General features: G+C 44.5%; 1 protein-coding gene across 1 annotated transcript in view; it reads left to right on the forward strand.

The window, feature by feature from the left end:
- The window catches only part of Scube2 (signal peptide, CUB domain and EGF like domain containing 2), a 66,122-nt gene that overhangs the window by 18,737 nt on the left and 30,668 nt on the right, over positions 1–16,717 (forward strand). Inside the window, 9 exon segments of the mRNA XM_027410062.2 lie at positions 588–704; positions 1,371–1,460; positions 6,029–6,145; positions 7,133–7,255; positions 12,047–12,163; positions 13,405–13,527; positions 13,986–14,102; positions 14,336–14,422; positions 16,424–16,528. Coding sequence (XP_027265863.1) covers positions 588–704; positions 1,371–1,460; positions 6,029–6,145; positions 7,133–7,255; positions 12,047–12,163; positions 13,405–13,527; positions 13,986–14,102; positions 14,336–14,422; positions 16,424–16,528 — 996 coding nt within the window.

Below are 16,717 nucleotides of genomic sequence, written 5' to 3' on the forward strand. Positions count from 1 at the left end.
TGAGAGCTGCCCTGACATAGATGTGCAAATTAGATATCGTCAGTGTCTTCCAGACATGAAGTGCTAGGGCATTTCCAGAAGCCCTGGGCACAGCAGAGATAACAGGCACACTTCACCAGAGAGAGGGAAGCAGCAGTTAAGAATCACTTGGCTTAATTCCCTGTGTAGTGAATTGCTTCCTCACCCAGCCTTCCCGTCTCCATCTCTGTATCATTTTGCTCAAGTCTTGTTTTGATACTCCTGTGGTTTTATACTGTTGACACTGACATTGCATACACAGACATGGACAGTGTCTGAGTAGAAGGCCTTTCTCCATGTCAAGTATCAGATGTGCACTAGGTGCTTCGATACTTGCAGAGTAAAAATCAATTTTGAGGGGAAGCATGGTGGTGTACACCTTTAATCTCAGCTCTTGAGAAGTAGAAGCAGGTGGAACTTTGTGAGTTCAAGGGCAGCTAGAGCTATATACGTAGTGAGTTCTGCAGACCAGCTACCCTGTCTTTAAAAGTAAAAAGTTCTTTGGAAACAAACCCAGCCCTGGTTGTGGAAACCTCAGTGCTTTATGTATTGATTCATTTTTACTTCAGTGACTTGTAACCATGGAAACGGTGGGTGTCAGCACTCCTGTGAAGACACAGCTGAAGGCCCTGAGTGTAGCTGCCATCCACGGTATAGGTTGCACGCTGATGGGAGGAGCTGCCTTGGTGAGTGGTTTTCCCTCATTCCAGTGGAGGGCTTGCTTCAGTCTGCCAACCCCTACCCCAAACCCTCTTCTTAACCTTAACCCTTAATCGTGTTTAGCCCAGATGCAAGGTATGGCCAATGTCCAAGGGCCCTTCACATGCTGTAGTGGGAGTGGCCTACTTTTGGGTGGGAGTCCCTCTCTCTTTGCAAATCTCTTCCTCTTCCTATGGACTGGGCTGTTCTGGAAGCTGGTAGTCTAGAGATCTGGATGATATATTCCAAAGGAAGAGGGTAACAGAGGCTAGAGCAGTCTGTGTGTGATGTCCCAGAAATCTTTACAGTCAAAGTCTGCCCTGCCTTTCATGGTGTGACCTTGTTGGCTTTTTTGGAATTCTTGTCCTGAACTAAGAATTCTGCAGTCTCCCTGAAGCTTGTATTTCCTGGAGTCTCTTAGCCAGTGCATTATATTCCAAAACCTTTCCCATACTTAGTGTTTGCAAGGGTCTTCAGTCACTTAATGTGCTGTTTCCCACAGAGCCATATAATGGCTGTTCTTATGGAGTGGACAATCACATATCTGCCATTGGTCACACATTTCATGTCTGAGATTGCAGCAGAAATGGCTGCTCAGGGAATGAGTTATTTGATCATTCAGCCTGATGGGTGTGGTTTTGCTTCTCTTGTAGAGCAAGAGAGCACCGTCCTGGAGGGGACAGAGAGCAATGCCACCTCAGTGGCAGATGGAGATAAACGGGTGAAACGGCGGTTGCTCATGGGTATGTAACCCTCTCTCCTCCTTGGCCCTGTCACTACCCCCTTCCCTCTCTAGCTCATTGCATCAGGCCTGAGCTTAGAGTCCACGTGTCCCTAGGCCAAATGGATTGGGATGAGCAACTTCTCTGAAGCCAGGATATGTTTTCTTTTTAATTTACCCAAAACTGTGTCTTAGTCATAGTCTAAGACCCCTGTGCCAAGTCATTAGAATAATCAGGTTAATGTCCTAGCACTGTCCAACTAGCTGTGAGATGAGACAAACCTCTCTTGGACTCTCCCTGTCTGTAGGTCTCTCTTTAAAATAGATGTAAGGGCTAGGAGCTCAGTCAGAGTGCCTTTCCAGCATGAACAAAGGCCTGGGTTTGACTCTCACCACTGCATAAACCAAGCTTGATGTCACATGACTATAGTCCTAGTACTCAGGAGGTGGGGACAGGAGGATTAGATGTTCAAGGTCACCTTGCTTGCATAGTAAATTGGAGGCCAGCCTAATATATGTGAAGCCTTGTCTCAAAATAAATAAATGAAATGTAGGTATAGTGGCACATGCCTTTAATCCCAACACTTAGGAGGCAGAGGCAGGCACAGTGTTGTGAGATGGATGCCATCCTGGTCTACATAGTGAGTTCCAGGCTAGTCAGGGCTACATAGTGAGACCCTACCTGAACAATAAATAAATAAAAATAGATAGGATGTAATAAACTCTTTCAGGGTTATCAGCAAATTCAATTAAGATAATAATATGAGGTCTTCAAGATGGCTCAATGGGTATGGATTCTTACTGTCAAGCAAGCTTGATGACCTGAGTTTGATCCTGGGACCTACATGGTAGAAGGGGAGAATGGATTCCCTCAAGTCGTCCTCTGGTAACCACACATATTTTGTAGCTCATGCACACCTATACACATACATAAATAAATAAGCACAATAGATTTTTTAAAAAGATAATAATATGCAGAAGTGCTTAGAGTCCAGTCTGGGATGCAGTGGGTGGCCGTGGAATGCCAACTCTCTTCTAGTTCTGGGCAGCCTCCAGCTTAGCATGGCAGTTTATCTGTCTTGGTGCCCACCAGCCTTCCATCTCTGACTCAGCCAATGTTAGTGCTAGAGGAGCTGAATGGGGAAGACTGGCACTTGGCTGGGAGACATGAGACAGTTGGCCCACAGCCCTGACAGTCAAGCTAGCGATGAGAGAGAAGAGGCAGTAGCTGTGGGGATGGGGCCAGGCAGATCTTTTGACACGTTATTATGGAGAGTTTGGTTTGGCTAAAATAAAACTGTTATCTACTAGCTCCTGGGGTTACTAGTCAGGTAAGATACCTACCAATCATTGTTATCAAGCAGGGGACCTTTATGATCTCTCTCTGATTAATTTTATTTTCTTTCTTCCGTGTGTGTGTGTGTGTGTGTGTGTGTGTGTGTGTGTGTGTGTGTGTGTGTGTGTGCGCACATGCACACTGCTCACCAATGCACACAAGTGTGGAGGCCAGCGGTATGTGGTGGATGTTTTCCTCTAGCACTGTCCACTTTATATTTTGAGACTGGGTTCTGTCACTGAACCAGGAGCTCACCAAGATTTGAATAGACTGGCTGACCACTGAATGCCTCTGTTTCCTTTTGTCTCCCAAATAAAGGGTGGTAGGGATTCAAACACACATGCACGCACGCACGCACACGCATGCACACATCCACACATCCTCCCATGCTCTTAATATAGCTTATCAAAATTTAAGTCAACATGAAGTATTTACATTACTGTGAGCACCTACACACAATTCGCCCAAGTCCCGTCATGCATTGCCATTTAATGCCTTCTTTGGTGCAAATAGGAGAGCTATTTTCTAAGAACCACCCACTGGTCCGTTTTCCTTGGGGAGTGTTTGGCAGGGCTTTCTAAAGCCCTTCCCAGTGTGTTCAGAGCAGCTTCTCAGCTCCACTCTCTTCTCTGACCAGCAGACTCATCTGAGGCTTCCCGCTGCTGCTGAGGGCCTGACTCCTGGCCTGCAGCTCGGTCAGCTGCGCCTTTCCCAGGGGCCTAGGAACCCCCTTTGCTGCTCTCCTGTTTTGGTACTTTGTACTGTGGACAAGATAAAGGTTTCTAAAAACCTTGTGTCCCTCAAAATGCTTTTTTATGCATTCTCCCTTCACCCTTCATCAAGAATTTGGCTCATTATAGAATTCAGAGTTGCAAAGAATATTCTATCATCAGAATTTTGACACCAGGGATCCATTGTTTTCATCTCACTTACCCCTGCCTTCCCTCTCTCCCTCCCTCCTTCCCTCTCTCCCTCTCTGTCTCCCTCCCTCCCTCCCTCCTTCCCTCCTTCCCATGTAGCCCAGGCTGGGCCTTCTGCTTCCACACCCAGGTGCTGGGATCACATGTGTCACTGCAGGTGCTGGGATTACATGTACCTCCATGCTTAGTTTATGCATCTCTGGGGATGGAGCCCAGGGCATTGTGTATGCTAGAACGAACGCTGACCCAACTAAGCTATATCCCCAGCTCTCTCTCTCATTCTTACTCTTGATCCAGTGTGTGAAGCCTGTAAAAGCTTCACTCTGGACATTTTCAGGTTTTTTCTTTGTCCTTGATGATCTGAGATTTCACAGTGATGTCTCTTTGGTGTGCTCTGTGCTCACTAGGCATTTGAACTGCCTCTGTGCAGTTTCACAGGCCCCTTTGTTAGTTCCCTATTGATAGCAGTAACTCCAGAGATCCTTGGATTTTCTTCTCTCTTCTCTATATTTTGTTTCACTTTCTAGATTTCTCATTTCTCCACCTTCTAATCTTCCTGCAAGATTCTTTTTTAAACTTTCCACTTTCCTGCTTTTTTTTTTCTTCTTCCCAGAATTTACTTTGGTCTTTGTTACAGGGACTTGCTCATATTTCATGGATGCTTCTTTTGCCCCCTAAAGAAATTATATTTTACTCTCTCCTTTTTTCCATGTTATCTTTCTAAAAATGGTTATTGTTTTTAATTGTGTGTATATGCAGGTGAGTGCAGATGCCTGTAGAGGCATCTGCTGGCATCAGATCCCCCTGGGGTTGGAGTTATGGGCAGATGTGAGCTACTCAATGTGGGTACTGAGAATTGAACTGAGGTCCTCTGTAGGAGTTTGATGCACTTTTAACTACTAAGCCATCTTTCCAGTCCCTTCCTCTGTTATCTTTGTTTTCTTTAAGTTTCTTTTTGTTGTTCAATTTGGTATATATCTAAAATACTAAATATTCTAAATATTTGGTAATCCTTGACTGATTTTTCATATTCGATAGTGAAAAACTGAAAAGCCAATTGATGGGCTTTGTAGTTGTGTGACTTCACATCTGAAGTCTTTCCATTTGGATGACTCTTACTTGGGGATAGAAACTTAGCTCCCAGCATCCCTGGCTTAGTCTGGGGTGTGGGTCTAACAATCCATCCCGGCACAAACGTTTACCTCATCCACTGTGCATCCCTTTTCCTCCTCTGTGATCCCTGATGCATTGGTCTGATTTCCCCGAGTGTAAACTGCACCGTAGCTGGGGCCTGCTAGTCATATGGCTATCTGGAAATAAGAGCTTGGTGGTGAGAGTGAGGTATTGGTGTGGGGGGCATGGGGATAAATATGGGGGTACTGTTTCTCAGGCAACCTTTTTTTAAGCTCCACCCTCACCTCTGCTTCTAGAAGAGCTTGCAGACTCTAACCCCTGGCCTTCCTGGATTCTGGGGTTCATATGGCTTTGCCCCTGTCAGCAGTCCCTCTGCAGACCAGAGGGATTAACATTCTACTCTACTGATGTGCCACTTCCTAACAGCTGACACCTTTTTTGTCTTCTCTTCCATTTTCTTTGTCCCTGAGGAACTACACATTTAGACACTTACCTCAGTGTAGTGCAGTTTTGAGAGGGAGCACAGATAAACGTATGTAACTATTGTGTTTAATTAGTACTAAGCTTGTTCCCACAACCTCCCAGGCTTTCAAATGAGGCAGCTATGGAAGTTTCTGGACTTCTGGGTGCTAACATTGAGTGAATGTTGACTAGTACTTGCCTATCACTGGGAATGACCATGCAGAATGAAGAAATTTTGGAGTTCATTTTCAGTCGTTATGACAGGCCTTTTCAGAGAGAGACTTGTGAGTCAGTAGGCATTTGCAAGGACAAGTCATTAGTGTGTAGCAAGGGAATGGTCCGGATGGGGGTTAGGTCCTCCACTCAAATGAAAGAGAAACTTCTGGAGTAAGAAAGGAACATCCTCTTTTGCCCTGTTCTATACTCAATCTAGCCTGCCAGGTCAAGTGGTCACACTTAGCAGGTTGCTGGCTGTGGGTCACCAGGAACCTCTAGTGGGTGGAGAAGGTTTCCACAGGTTGGGAGGTATCTTTATCCCTCTGGTCACCAGTTTTTGGAGCAGCCTTTGTTGAAGGGGAGGAGATGCAGCAGCAGCAGCTCTCTCTCTGTCTCACCTGCAGGTGGCAGAGGCTCGGGGTGTGACCATGAGCACTCCTCTGTGCTTTCAGGGTTGTCAAACAGTAATATCTGTATCAGCACTCCTTTAGGAAGCTAACTACCCTTCCAACCTCTCGTCAGAAACATGTGCTGTCAACAATGGAGGCTGTGATCGAACCTGTAAGGACACATCAACAGGGGTTCACTGCAGTTGTCCCATTGGATTCACTCTCCAGTTGGATGGGAAGACATGCAAAGGTAGCTTTCACTTGTCCTGGAGCTGGCGGGCTGTGGGGCTCGGGGACTGGGTGGAGGGAGCCCTGAACTGCTGATGTGTGGGAGAGAGGCAGGTCTGCCCTTCTACACTATTTGATTGCTTCTAGATTTGCTTATGATTCATATTGATGGGAGCTTTTCTTCCCTGGGCTAGTGGACGGTTATAATTGAGTAAGCTTAATTAGAAGTGGCTTAATTACACCAACTGTTGAGAAGGTCAGCCTCTGCAAGCATCAGATAATCCACTTTAGACAAGTGGCCTTATTAGCAAAAGTCAGTTCATGGAACATTCATTGGCAGCAGATAATATCAACCTATCATAAATAATAGCCCCGAGATTACTGTGTAAATAACGGCTGAGATTATTATCCAGAGCATTTAACGAATAACTGTACCACTAACTTTTACTAATGAAGACAGACCCTAATGACTTGCTGGTCTTTCATGGGCAAGAGTACAAAGGGTTTGTTAGTGCTTTAGCATGATAAAAAGAGATAAACCGGTTATGAGATGAAACTGGGGAAAGATAAGATTAAGTATCAGGAATCATTAAAAAACACTGAGACCATCTGATCATTGTGTAATTTGCTTAAACAAAAGCCCTTATCCCTTATGGCTTTAGTCATTAAGCTAGAATAGAAAGTGTACTAACAGGGGTTGTCTCATCTTTGGAGGGCATTAGAGGAGGAGAATAAAATAAAACATGATATCACCACTCCTTTCCAGGGTTTCTTTCCTTAATGCTTTCAATGGCATGGAAAGTCAGAATTGTTAACTGGAAGAGGGACTTTTCTGTCAGCCAGACAGGAAAATGCTTGTAAGATTGAAACCATCAGTGAGCATTCTTAAGTGCTCTTGTGGGTCTGTTTTTCTTTCTGAGGATAAGCGACACACAGAACAGCAGTTTGGGGACTGGGGGAAAGCCAGGCAGCTGTTGCCCCGTGGTTCCCTAGTGCTTGTCTGTTACAGATATCGATGAGTGCCAGACCCGGAATGGAGGTTGCAATCATTTCTGTAAAAACACCGTGGGCAGTTTTGACTGCAGCTGCAAAAAAGGATTTAAATTATTAACAGATGAGAAGTCTTGCCAAGGTATGTGCTGAAACAGTAGCTGAGGTGGACAGAGAAGGTGTTTTGAGCCCTGGTTTGGTAGAGACTGGCTCACCCTGCTCCTGATGGAGTCATGGACTCCAATCTCCGACCTGGATGTCACTTGTTTCATCTTAGGTTGAATGGAAACATGGTGTAGCTCACACATGTTTTGGAAACTAAGCTGTTAACATCAGAGAATATCTTAAAAAGCTATCAGGTTTGATTACAGCAGGGCGTGCCAAAAGAAAGGGAACAGAACACATGATGCACAAGCAGGGTTATAGCTGGATCTTGAGATTAGAGATCATTTTTCTTTTCTAAAATTTATTTTACTGCAATTGAATATTTGACAAAAGTTGATGGCAAAAATCTGTAGATTTGGATAATACTTCTTCCTAGCAAAAAATTGAGGTCAACTCATCTAGAACCAGCTGGTGTCTTCTAGCCCTTAGAGTAGATGACTACTCTTTGAGGTGGGTGGAAGAGGGGAGTGGAAGAAATACCTCTTGGCTCATAGGAAGATTATAGACTGGACCCCTTTCCTTTTCTTTCTTTTACTTAGACTTTTTTTTTAAGTATGTGTATGTGTGTGTCTGTGTGCAGGCGGGTGCATGTAAGGGGTCCACAGAGGCCAGAGGCATCCATTCCCCTGGAGCTGGAGTTACAAGTAGTTATGAGCCACCTGGGGTGTGTGCTGGGAGCTAAACTCCACTCAGTCTTATGTAAGAGTGGTACATGCTCTTAACACTAATCCATCTCTTTAGCCCCTATAGCCTCCTGTTCAACTGTATCCTTCCTATATAAAGCGAGCAGCAGCTGTCAATGTTTACAACTGTTTTAGGGGGAACATCATTTCTGTTTTTAGATAAACAGCTTTCATGCCTTATCGGTATATAAGAAGAAAATCTCAGGAAAGATACACTGTTGTTTATCTTGTTCCATTTTTGGGAATAAGGACTGCCTTACCTATTTTGTTAGGCATCTCAGCATCAGGGGCTCATTGAAGGGTGGAGGTATAACTCAGTTGGTAGATGCTTGCCTAGCATGCACAAAGACATGGGCTGGACCTCCAGCACTGCATAAACCACACATGGTGTCGCACACCTGTAATCACCTGTCATGGAGGTAGAAGCAGGAGGACCAAAGCTTCCAAGCTGTCCTTGGCTACATATCAAGTCTGAGACCACCTGGCTAGAGACACAGGCAAAACAAACAAACAGACAGAACCACAAAAACCTCAAAACAAAACAAAACCCAACACTGTATAAAAAATCAGAATATAAAATGTAACACTGGGAGCCAGGGAGATGGCTCAGTGGGCTAAGTGCTTGCCAGTAAGCCGGAGGACCCGTGTTTGGGTCTCCAACACCCACCTACAAAGCTGAGTGTGGCCGTGTGAGCCTATCAATCCAGTCCTGGGAGGCAGCAACAGGAAATCCCTAGAGTTCAATGGCCAGCCATTTTGGCAGAATCTGCAAGTTTCAGGTTCAGTGAGAAACCCTGTTTCAAAAAATGAGGTGGGAAGCAATTGAGGAGGCCTCTGATGCTGACCTCCGACCTTCATACACATGTGGGCATACACATGAACACATACATACACACAAGACAAAAGATGTAACAACTTTAAAAAAAGACACTTTACAGAGTAAATTAGTCTTTCTTCCCTTTGTTCTTAATACATAATTTGACAGGCAGTTCAAATACATTCTCCTTTAAATTCAGTGAGCTAATTCTAGATAATTATTTTGTGGTTTGCTTTGGTATGACTTGGAAAGCAAATTTGCTGTTCCATACAATGTTTCATAATGTATAGGGCAAGAAATATGTTTAAGCTGTGTAAACACATTAAAAAGGAATTAGGAAAGTGATCTCATTATTTTTGGCAAAGCAGATGTCCACAGTGAGCAGCCAAAGTCAGCTACTGAACGAGGGCACTTTGTCAGCAACTGGCTGAAGTTAATAACAGATCTCATGGAATGGCATCAAGTACAAGGGGAGAAACTGACTTTTTCTTTTTTTCCATCCATTGCTCTTGGTAGAACAAATATTTGTACAGAGTGAATTTGCTGAAGAAACTGTCAGGATTTCTGGGAAAAAGCAGGGAAGAAGAGCTTTGCAAGAGTTTGCCCTCCTATCTTTTGTTTTCATTTTTCTTGATACATGAACCCCTGCCCTCTGTTTATTGTTATTTTGAATTGAATCAGGTCTTCATTGGCTTGGAAAATGCTTGAACTAGGCTGTCCTTGAACTCATAGTGATCCTACAGCCTTGGCTTCCCAAGTGCCTCCCAAGAACGGGCACACACTACCACATCTGGCTAACATGTTTGCCTTTTATTGCTGTAGCTTTTCATGGCATGTTTGGTGTAGAAAAAGTGGTCCAGTCCAATGGTGTGATTGTTATCCACTAAGTGTAACCCAGGTTTATCTATTTGGAGGCACCAATTAAAACCATCCCAAGAGTTCTGGGAGTGAGACAAAACAAAACAAACAAACTAACTAACAAAAACATGATCAGGTTTACAGATGCAGCTTCCAGAGGCTGGTTTGCATGGCCCTGCTTGCTGCTAGGAATATATCCCCACTGAGCCAGGGACATAGAGGGCACTGGAAAGAGTAATATGTAAATCCTCTACCATAGAGGTGTTGTAGAATATTATTATAAGATGTGTTACATTTGTTTATGGTGAGGAACATTTTTTGCATGATGCAAAGATGTGTTGCATTCTTTTATGTTGCATTTGTTTAACTCTGTGAAGCCGTTTTACTTAGGCTGTCTAAACCAGCTGATTGACCTAATAAAGAGCTGAGTGGACAATAGCTAGGCAGGAGAGAGGGATAGGCAGGGCTGCAAGGCAGAGAGAATAAACAGGAGAAATCTAGGTTCAAAAAGAGAGGGAGGAGTGAGAAAAGGAGAAGAGGACGCCAGGACCCAGCAACCCAGCCAGCTACAGAGTAAGAAGGAAAGGAAGGTATATAGAATAGAGAAAGGTAAAAACCCAGAGGCAAAAGGTAGATGGGATAATTTTTTAAAAGCTGACCGGAAACAAGCCAAGCTAAGGCTGGGCACTTATAAGTAACAAAAAGTCTCCATGTGTATTTATTTATTTGCCCCCAAAGAGCAAAGATCCAAAAGATTAAAAAGAAACCAACAAACATAGAGGAGTAACACAACCAAGAGATTTTCCAAGTAGATCCAATGTATGCCTTATCCAACCCAGTTTCAGCATCTTTCACAGAATATCACTGAGGGTTTTGGTGTTAATGTATTTAATTTTAATGCAGAGGGTGTTAAGACACAGGGTCAATTGGCCTGTTGGGGCCAGAGGAGTAATTCTACAAAGATGAGAGAGATAGAAACCAGAATTGTCTCCAACCAAAGCATTTACAAACAAAACCAGAAAAATGATAATGAATAGCTAGCATTTTTGTTTTAAACTAGGTTATGAACCTACTTTTAGGTAACTCATTTACCTTCATTTATGTGTTAATTTGCTTTCTATTGCTGAGACAAAACACTGTGATCAAAAGCAACTTGGGAACAAAAGGGTTTATTTGGCTTACATGTCATACCACAGCCTATCACTGAAGGAAGTCAGGACAGGAACTCAAGCAAGGCAGGAACCTGAAGGCAGGAACTGAAGCAAAGGCCATGGAGAGACACTACTTACTGGCTTGCGCTCTATGACTTGCTCAGCTTTCTTTCTTTCTTTTTTATTTTTTAAACTTTATTTATGTGCATTGGTGTTTTGTTTGCCTGTATGTGAGAATGCCAGATTCCCCTGGAACTGGAATTACAGATGTGAGTTGCCATGTAAGTGCTAGGAGTTGAGCCAGGGTCCTCTGGAAGAGTAGCTAGTGCTCTTAGACAGAGTTATCTTTCCAGGCCCTAAGCTAGCTTTCTTATGCTACTCCAGATCACCTGCCCAGGGATGGCACTAACCATAGTGGGATGGACCCTCCTATGTTAGTTATTAATCAAGGAAATACTCCACAGACTATTAGCCAGTCTTTTTCTTTTTCTGTTTTTTTTTTTTTTTGGTTTTTTTGAGACAGGGTTTCTCTGTGTAGCTTTGGAGCCTATCCTGGCACTCGCTCTGGAGACCAGCTGGCCTCAAACTCACAGAGATCCACCTGCCTTTGCCTCCCGAGTGCTGGGATTAAAGGTGTGCACCACCAACGCCTGGCCTATTAGGCAGTCTTATAAAGGCATTTTCTCAATTGAGAGTCCTTCTTCTCAGGTGACCCCAACATGTGTCAAGTTGACAAAAAACGAAAAAACAAAACAACACCAAACACACACAATTTATGTAACTTAAATTTCTCAGTCCAACAAGTAAGTGTGAGTGAGAGAGATCTTCAAAGCAAGTATAGTTTGCAATAGAATTTACAACCGAGGGGCTGGAGAGATGATTCTGGGGTTAAGAGCACTGGCTGCTCTTCTAGAGAACCCAGTTCAGTTCCCAGCACCCACATGGCAGCTCACAACTGTCTATAGCTCCAGTTCTAGGGTACCTGATACCCTCACACAGATATACATGCAGGTAAAACACCAATGCACATAAAAATAAATCTTTTCAAAAAAGAATTTACAACCAAGGGGCCCGGGAATGACTATAGTTAGTATGGGCTCCTCAACATATTCTTTGATACAAATGAGCAAAGTGATAAGTTGATCCGTTTTCCTTATCTGTGTGATTTGGAAGTCAGTCAGCAACCTGTGATTGCTACAAATACCTCTACTCACTCAGCAGAGTTGGTATCAGCTCCCTTCTCTCTTTGATAATTACAGATGTGGATGAATGCTCTTTGGAAAGGACCTGTGACCACAGCTGCATCAACCATCCTGGCACATTTGTTTGTGCCTGCAACAGAGGATACACACTCTATGGCTTCACACACTGTGGAGGTGAGTGGGCTGCCCCTTTGTGGGGAGCCTGAGCCTGGGAGCAAGGCCACCATTGAGGCTTATCTTCCTATACTGGGGCAAAGAGTGCATTCCTGGGCAGTGGCAACAAGAAAAGAACCTGTTGAAAAGGAATAAGCTAATATTTACCCCATTAGCACATCGGGTATGGAAGGGGGCACAGAGGAACTGAGCTCTGTCAGCCGTGGGATTCTTCAGTGAAGTCACTTGTGCTCATATTTGGAGAATGGGAATCTTTCAGGAGCTGGGACAATATCCTATCCTTTCCAGAAGAAGATAATGTTGCTGTCTTCAGAGAGGCTTGTCAGGGTACCCAGCAAACTCGTAGTTCTGCTCTGCCTGAGCACCGGCTGCAAAGTCTTGGTTTAAGCCCTACTGTTAGGGCTTGGATCTGGAAGGTGACATTGACTATCTCTTCATTCTGTGTCCATTTAACAGTATATGCTCATGTCTTATACCCTTGTGGTCAAGTAGACTATGCTATATATAAGTCAGATTTTGTGCTAACTGATTCTCACTACTTTCCCAGCAATCAGCAATCATTGAGAATAGATCTAGACCTCAGAACAACTTGTAAGGTCACTGTGGTGATTCTAAGTATCTGTGGGATTGGGGACCATGGGCTGGAATACTTCCTGCCAATCCTCATGACCTGTGTTTAAGAAGAACAGATAATGGTGCTTTAGATGATAGCGTCTCCCTTCTCTCTTTCCACACATTCTTGGCACTCTAAAAGCATACCCACCACTTTATCTCACCCATCATGAGACTCTAGTGAGATACCCCTTGAACAGATGTCAACCTGGTTGGGAGCTACCTTCCAGCTTGGATTCAGTCCCAAGTTATTGGGGATGGGTAGGTGCACACAACTTTTCTTCTCTCTCAACTGTGGAAACAGGCAAGTAGGGAGTCTTAATTTTGTCTGTCTCCCTTGTTGTGTAGCTCAGAGGATTGTGTAGTTTCAAATTTAAAGCCCATGCAGGGTCCAAGTCTGGACATCTGAAAGTGGTGTGTTCCCTTCTGAGTGTTCCCGTCAATGGCTAAAAGCTCTTAACTGAGATTCATGCCAGTGGGGAGTGTAGAGTACAGTCAGCAGGTGCCAAGTACATGTCCCTGATAATGACTGTCTGTCAACCATGTGATTCATCTATGGCTTCTTCCTCAAGGGAGAGGTAGTCACCCCTTATGTACTGTTGTGACAGGAGACAGTTTTTGTTCCACAGATACCAATGAGTGCAGTGTCAATAATGGAGGCTGCCAGCAAGTTTGTATCAACACAGTGGGTGGCTATGAGTGCCAGTGTCATCCAGGGTACAAGCTCCACTGGAATAAAAAAGACTGTGTGGGTAAGAGGCTCCATCCTTCCGTAGTACACATGTGGCTACAGTCTCACTCTGAGTCCAGAGGTTTGAGGCTCTGTATGCTCCCATACCCCACGGGGCCCAAAGTCCACCTTCCCATGGAGTCTTACTTCTTGAAGCAGCAGCAGCTGGTCTTTAACAAGTCCAAAAAACAGGAGATACTTTGCAGGCTCCTTGACATTTAGTGTTGTGCTTCTGCATGGATTGGTGCTTCCTTCTGTTTCATGGTTGCTTCTTTGCATGAACAAACAACAGACAAGTGCCTCCTCAACCTCAGTGGGAGGAGGGGCTTGAGTCAGCTAGGCAAGGCTGTGGAGGGAGGTCAGCACTGCTGCCTTTTCTCAAGGCTGGGCCGTTGGTGCACTTATCACACAAGTGTGACTCTCATCACACTTGCATACATGCTTCTGTTACCTTAAGTGTCTGTGTTTTGTCCTGTCTAGAAGTGAAGGGCTTCCTGCCCACTAGCATGACACCCAGTGTGTCCCTGCACTGTGGTAAGAGTGGTGGAGGAGACAGGTGCTTCCTAAGATGTCACTCTGGCATTCACCTCTCTTCAGGTGAGTGGCATAAATCCCCGGGAAGGTTCTCATGGCAGGGCCTCTGGGTGTCAGATGTGCAAAAAGGGCTTTCTGGTTCTGCACCAGATGCTTCTTGGCCACCAGAGGCCCTTGCTTTGAGAGCCCATATCCTAGGTATTTTTCTAGTGGCATACGTGGAGTTGGGTGGGGGTTGACTTCAGCTGCTACCAGGATAGCCTGTCATCTTGACAATTCCACATTCTATCTGTCAGGACTGCAAGAGGCCTACTCTGTCACCTGCGGCTCTTCTTCTTCTCTCAGAAGCAGACAGCAAAAATCAAATGACTCTGATTTTGGGGGTAATTACCAAACTGTGTTCTTGCAGGGGCTCAGTGCATTCAATGGGCTTCTTTCATGGGGTGCTGCTAATGGGGGTGGCTTTGTTTGCTTTTTTCTTTTCTGGGTGCTTTGAGCACATTACAAGGTGTTCTAGCCCACAGATGTGGTGTTTGATTCTAATTTACCTGTGGAAACCGTACTTACTGAGTGTCTCCTGTGTGGTTGGAGGTCCTGTTCCGCCTGGGTGGGTCACCGTATTGACAAGAGGTCCACAGAGCTCTGAAAGCGCTTCATGGACCCCACATTCTCTGTATCCCCAGAGCACTTTAAAGGCCCAATAGAGATCATACCTGGGACATATGGTGGAGGTGGCATGGACAGAACAGGGGAAGTGGGACTCTGTCTCAAGAAAGAGACCTGAACCTATTCTCGTTTGTCACAGAACTAAGAATAAAAGTCCAATGTTTTCTGGAGTCCTCAACTTCCCAGATAAGGACACGTTTGCCAGTTTGTTACAAAACTGTCCAAGTTATATCTTGATGTTTATATCATAAAGATGTTCAAAGTTTAAAATCCCAAGCAAGATGGTAGTTCAGAAGTTAAAATACTCCATCTACTATATACTATATTCCATCGAATAGGCTATTTAATTCACTTGAAACTCTATGCATTAAATATTGGAGGCAGGTCTCACTTTGTAACACAGGTTAGCCTAGAATGTATTATGTAGTTCAGGATGACCTTGAGTTCATGACAGTCCTGCTTCAGCTGCCTAAGTGTTGGGATTATAGGATTATATATACACTTGACTTATTCAAAGTGACTCAGATAAGAAATAGAGGAGTCAGGATTTGAACTCAAGTAGTTTGAATTCAGAGTCTTTTTTTTTTTTTTTGGTTTTTTGAGACAGGGTTTCTCTTTGTAGCTTTGGAGCCTATCCTGGCACTCACTCTGGAGACCAGGCTGGCCTCGAACTCACAGAGATCCGCCTGCCTCTGCCTCCCGAGTGCTGGGATTAAAGGCATGCACCACCAACGCCCGGCAAATTCATGGTCTGGCACCAAATCCCCCAGTGGTAATTCCTTGGTCATCTGGGATACTCTAAACCGTGGCAAGCAAATAGCTAACAGTTCTTACTATGTACCAGGGAACCAGCTAAACATTTATTTTTGCCATTATCTCATTTAATCCTTAACAATATCCTGGTAAAAAAGGTGCTTAGCTGTGTGCGTTTAACACACTGAGGAACCTGAGATTAAGGAAGGTGCTGAAATTTTCACAGACCAGAAGGCTTTCAATTAGAGGCATGGGCTCCAGCCCAACATATAGTTTTTTTTTTTTTTTTTTTTTTTTTTTTTTTTTTTTTTTTTTTTTTTTTCTCGAGACAGGGCTTCTCTGTGGCTTTGGAGGCTGTCCTGGAAAACTAGCTCTTGTAGACCAGGCTGTAGACCAGGCTGGTCTCGAACTCACAGAGATCTGCCTGCCTCTGCCTCCCGAGAGCTGGGATTAAAGGTGTGCGCCACCATTGCCCGGCTCGCCCAACGTATAGTTAAGATCAGTTTTGGGAGAACAGAGTTCTATACTTATTCCGTCCCAGAATCCAGAAGTGGTAGCCACATCTGGACTGGCAGCTCCCTCAGCCCTGATCTCTCTGGGAAGCCACACATAGAAGTGACTTCCCTCAACAATCTTACTTAGATCTGAGCAGAAGGATACTTGCCTTTCTTCTCAAGAAGACACAGAAATGACCTTGTCTTTCTCCTGGCTGTGGAGACTTTTTGGGGTCCTTTTTCTGTTACATTTGAACATTGGATCCGTCTCTCCCTTGAGATAAGATTAACTCTGAGGAGGCTCCAGGGGAACCTGTGCATGGTAATGGACACCTCATGATCCACACCTTTATTGGATCATCTCAAGGGTTAGAGGGGTTCATCGGCTACAGTGTGTGGTGAGACCCAGCCAGTGGGTGTTCTCTTCCTTTGCCTATGAAGGTAATTTCTTTTACTTATTTCTTTCTGAAGATGTCATCACCGTCAGGACAAGTGTAACCTTTAAGCTAAATGAAGGCAAGTGTAGTTTGCAAAAGGCCAAGCTGTCTCCCGAGGGCCTGCGACCAGCACTACCAGGTATGGAATCAGATGGCTGGTGCAGGGAGCTTGCCTGCATGTTGGGTGAGAGACATGTGACCAGCTGAGCTGGAGATGGCTGTCCAGCTGATACAAACTCTTGTCAGATGTCAATGAGCCATTCAGAATCTGCAGGGACTTTCCTCTCTAGGAGAAGTAGAGCCTTCCCTAACCCCCGTGCTGTTCTGG

The sequence above is a fragment of the Cricetulus griseus genome, chromosome 3, assembly GCF_003668045.3.
Source record: "Cricetulus griseus strain 17A/GY chromosome 3, alternate assembly CriGri-PICRH-1.0, whole genome shotgun sequence".
Taxonomy (NCBI): domain Eukaryota; kingdom Metazoa; phylum Chordata; class Mammalia; order Rodentia; family Cricetidae; genus Cricetulus; species Cricetulus griseus.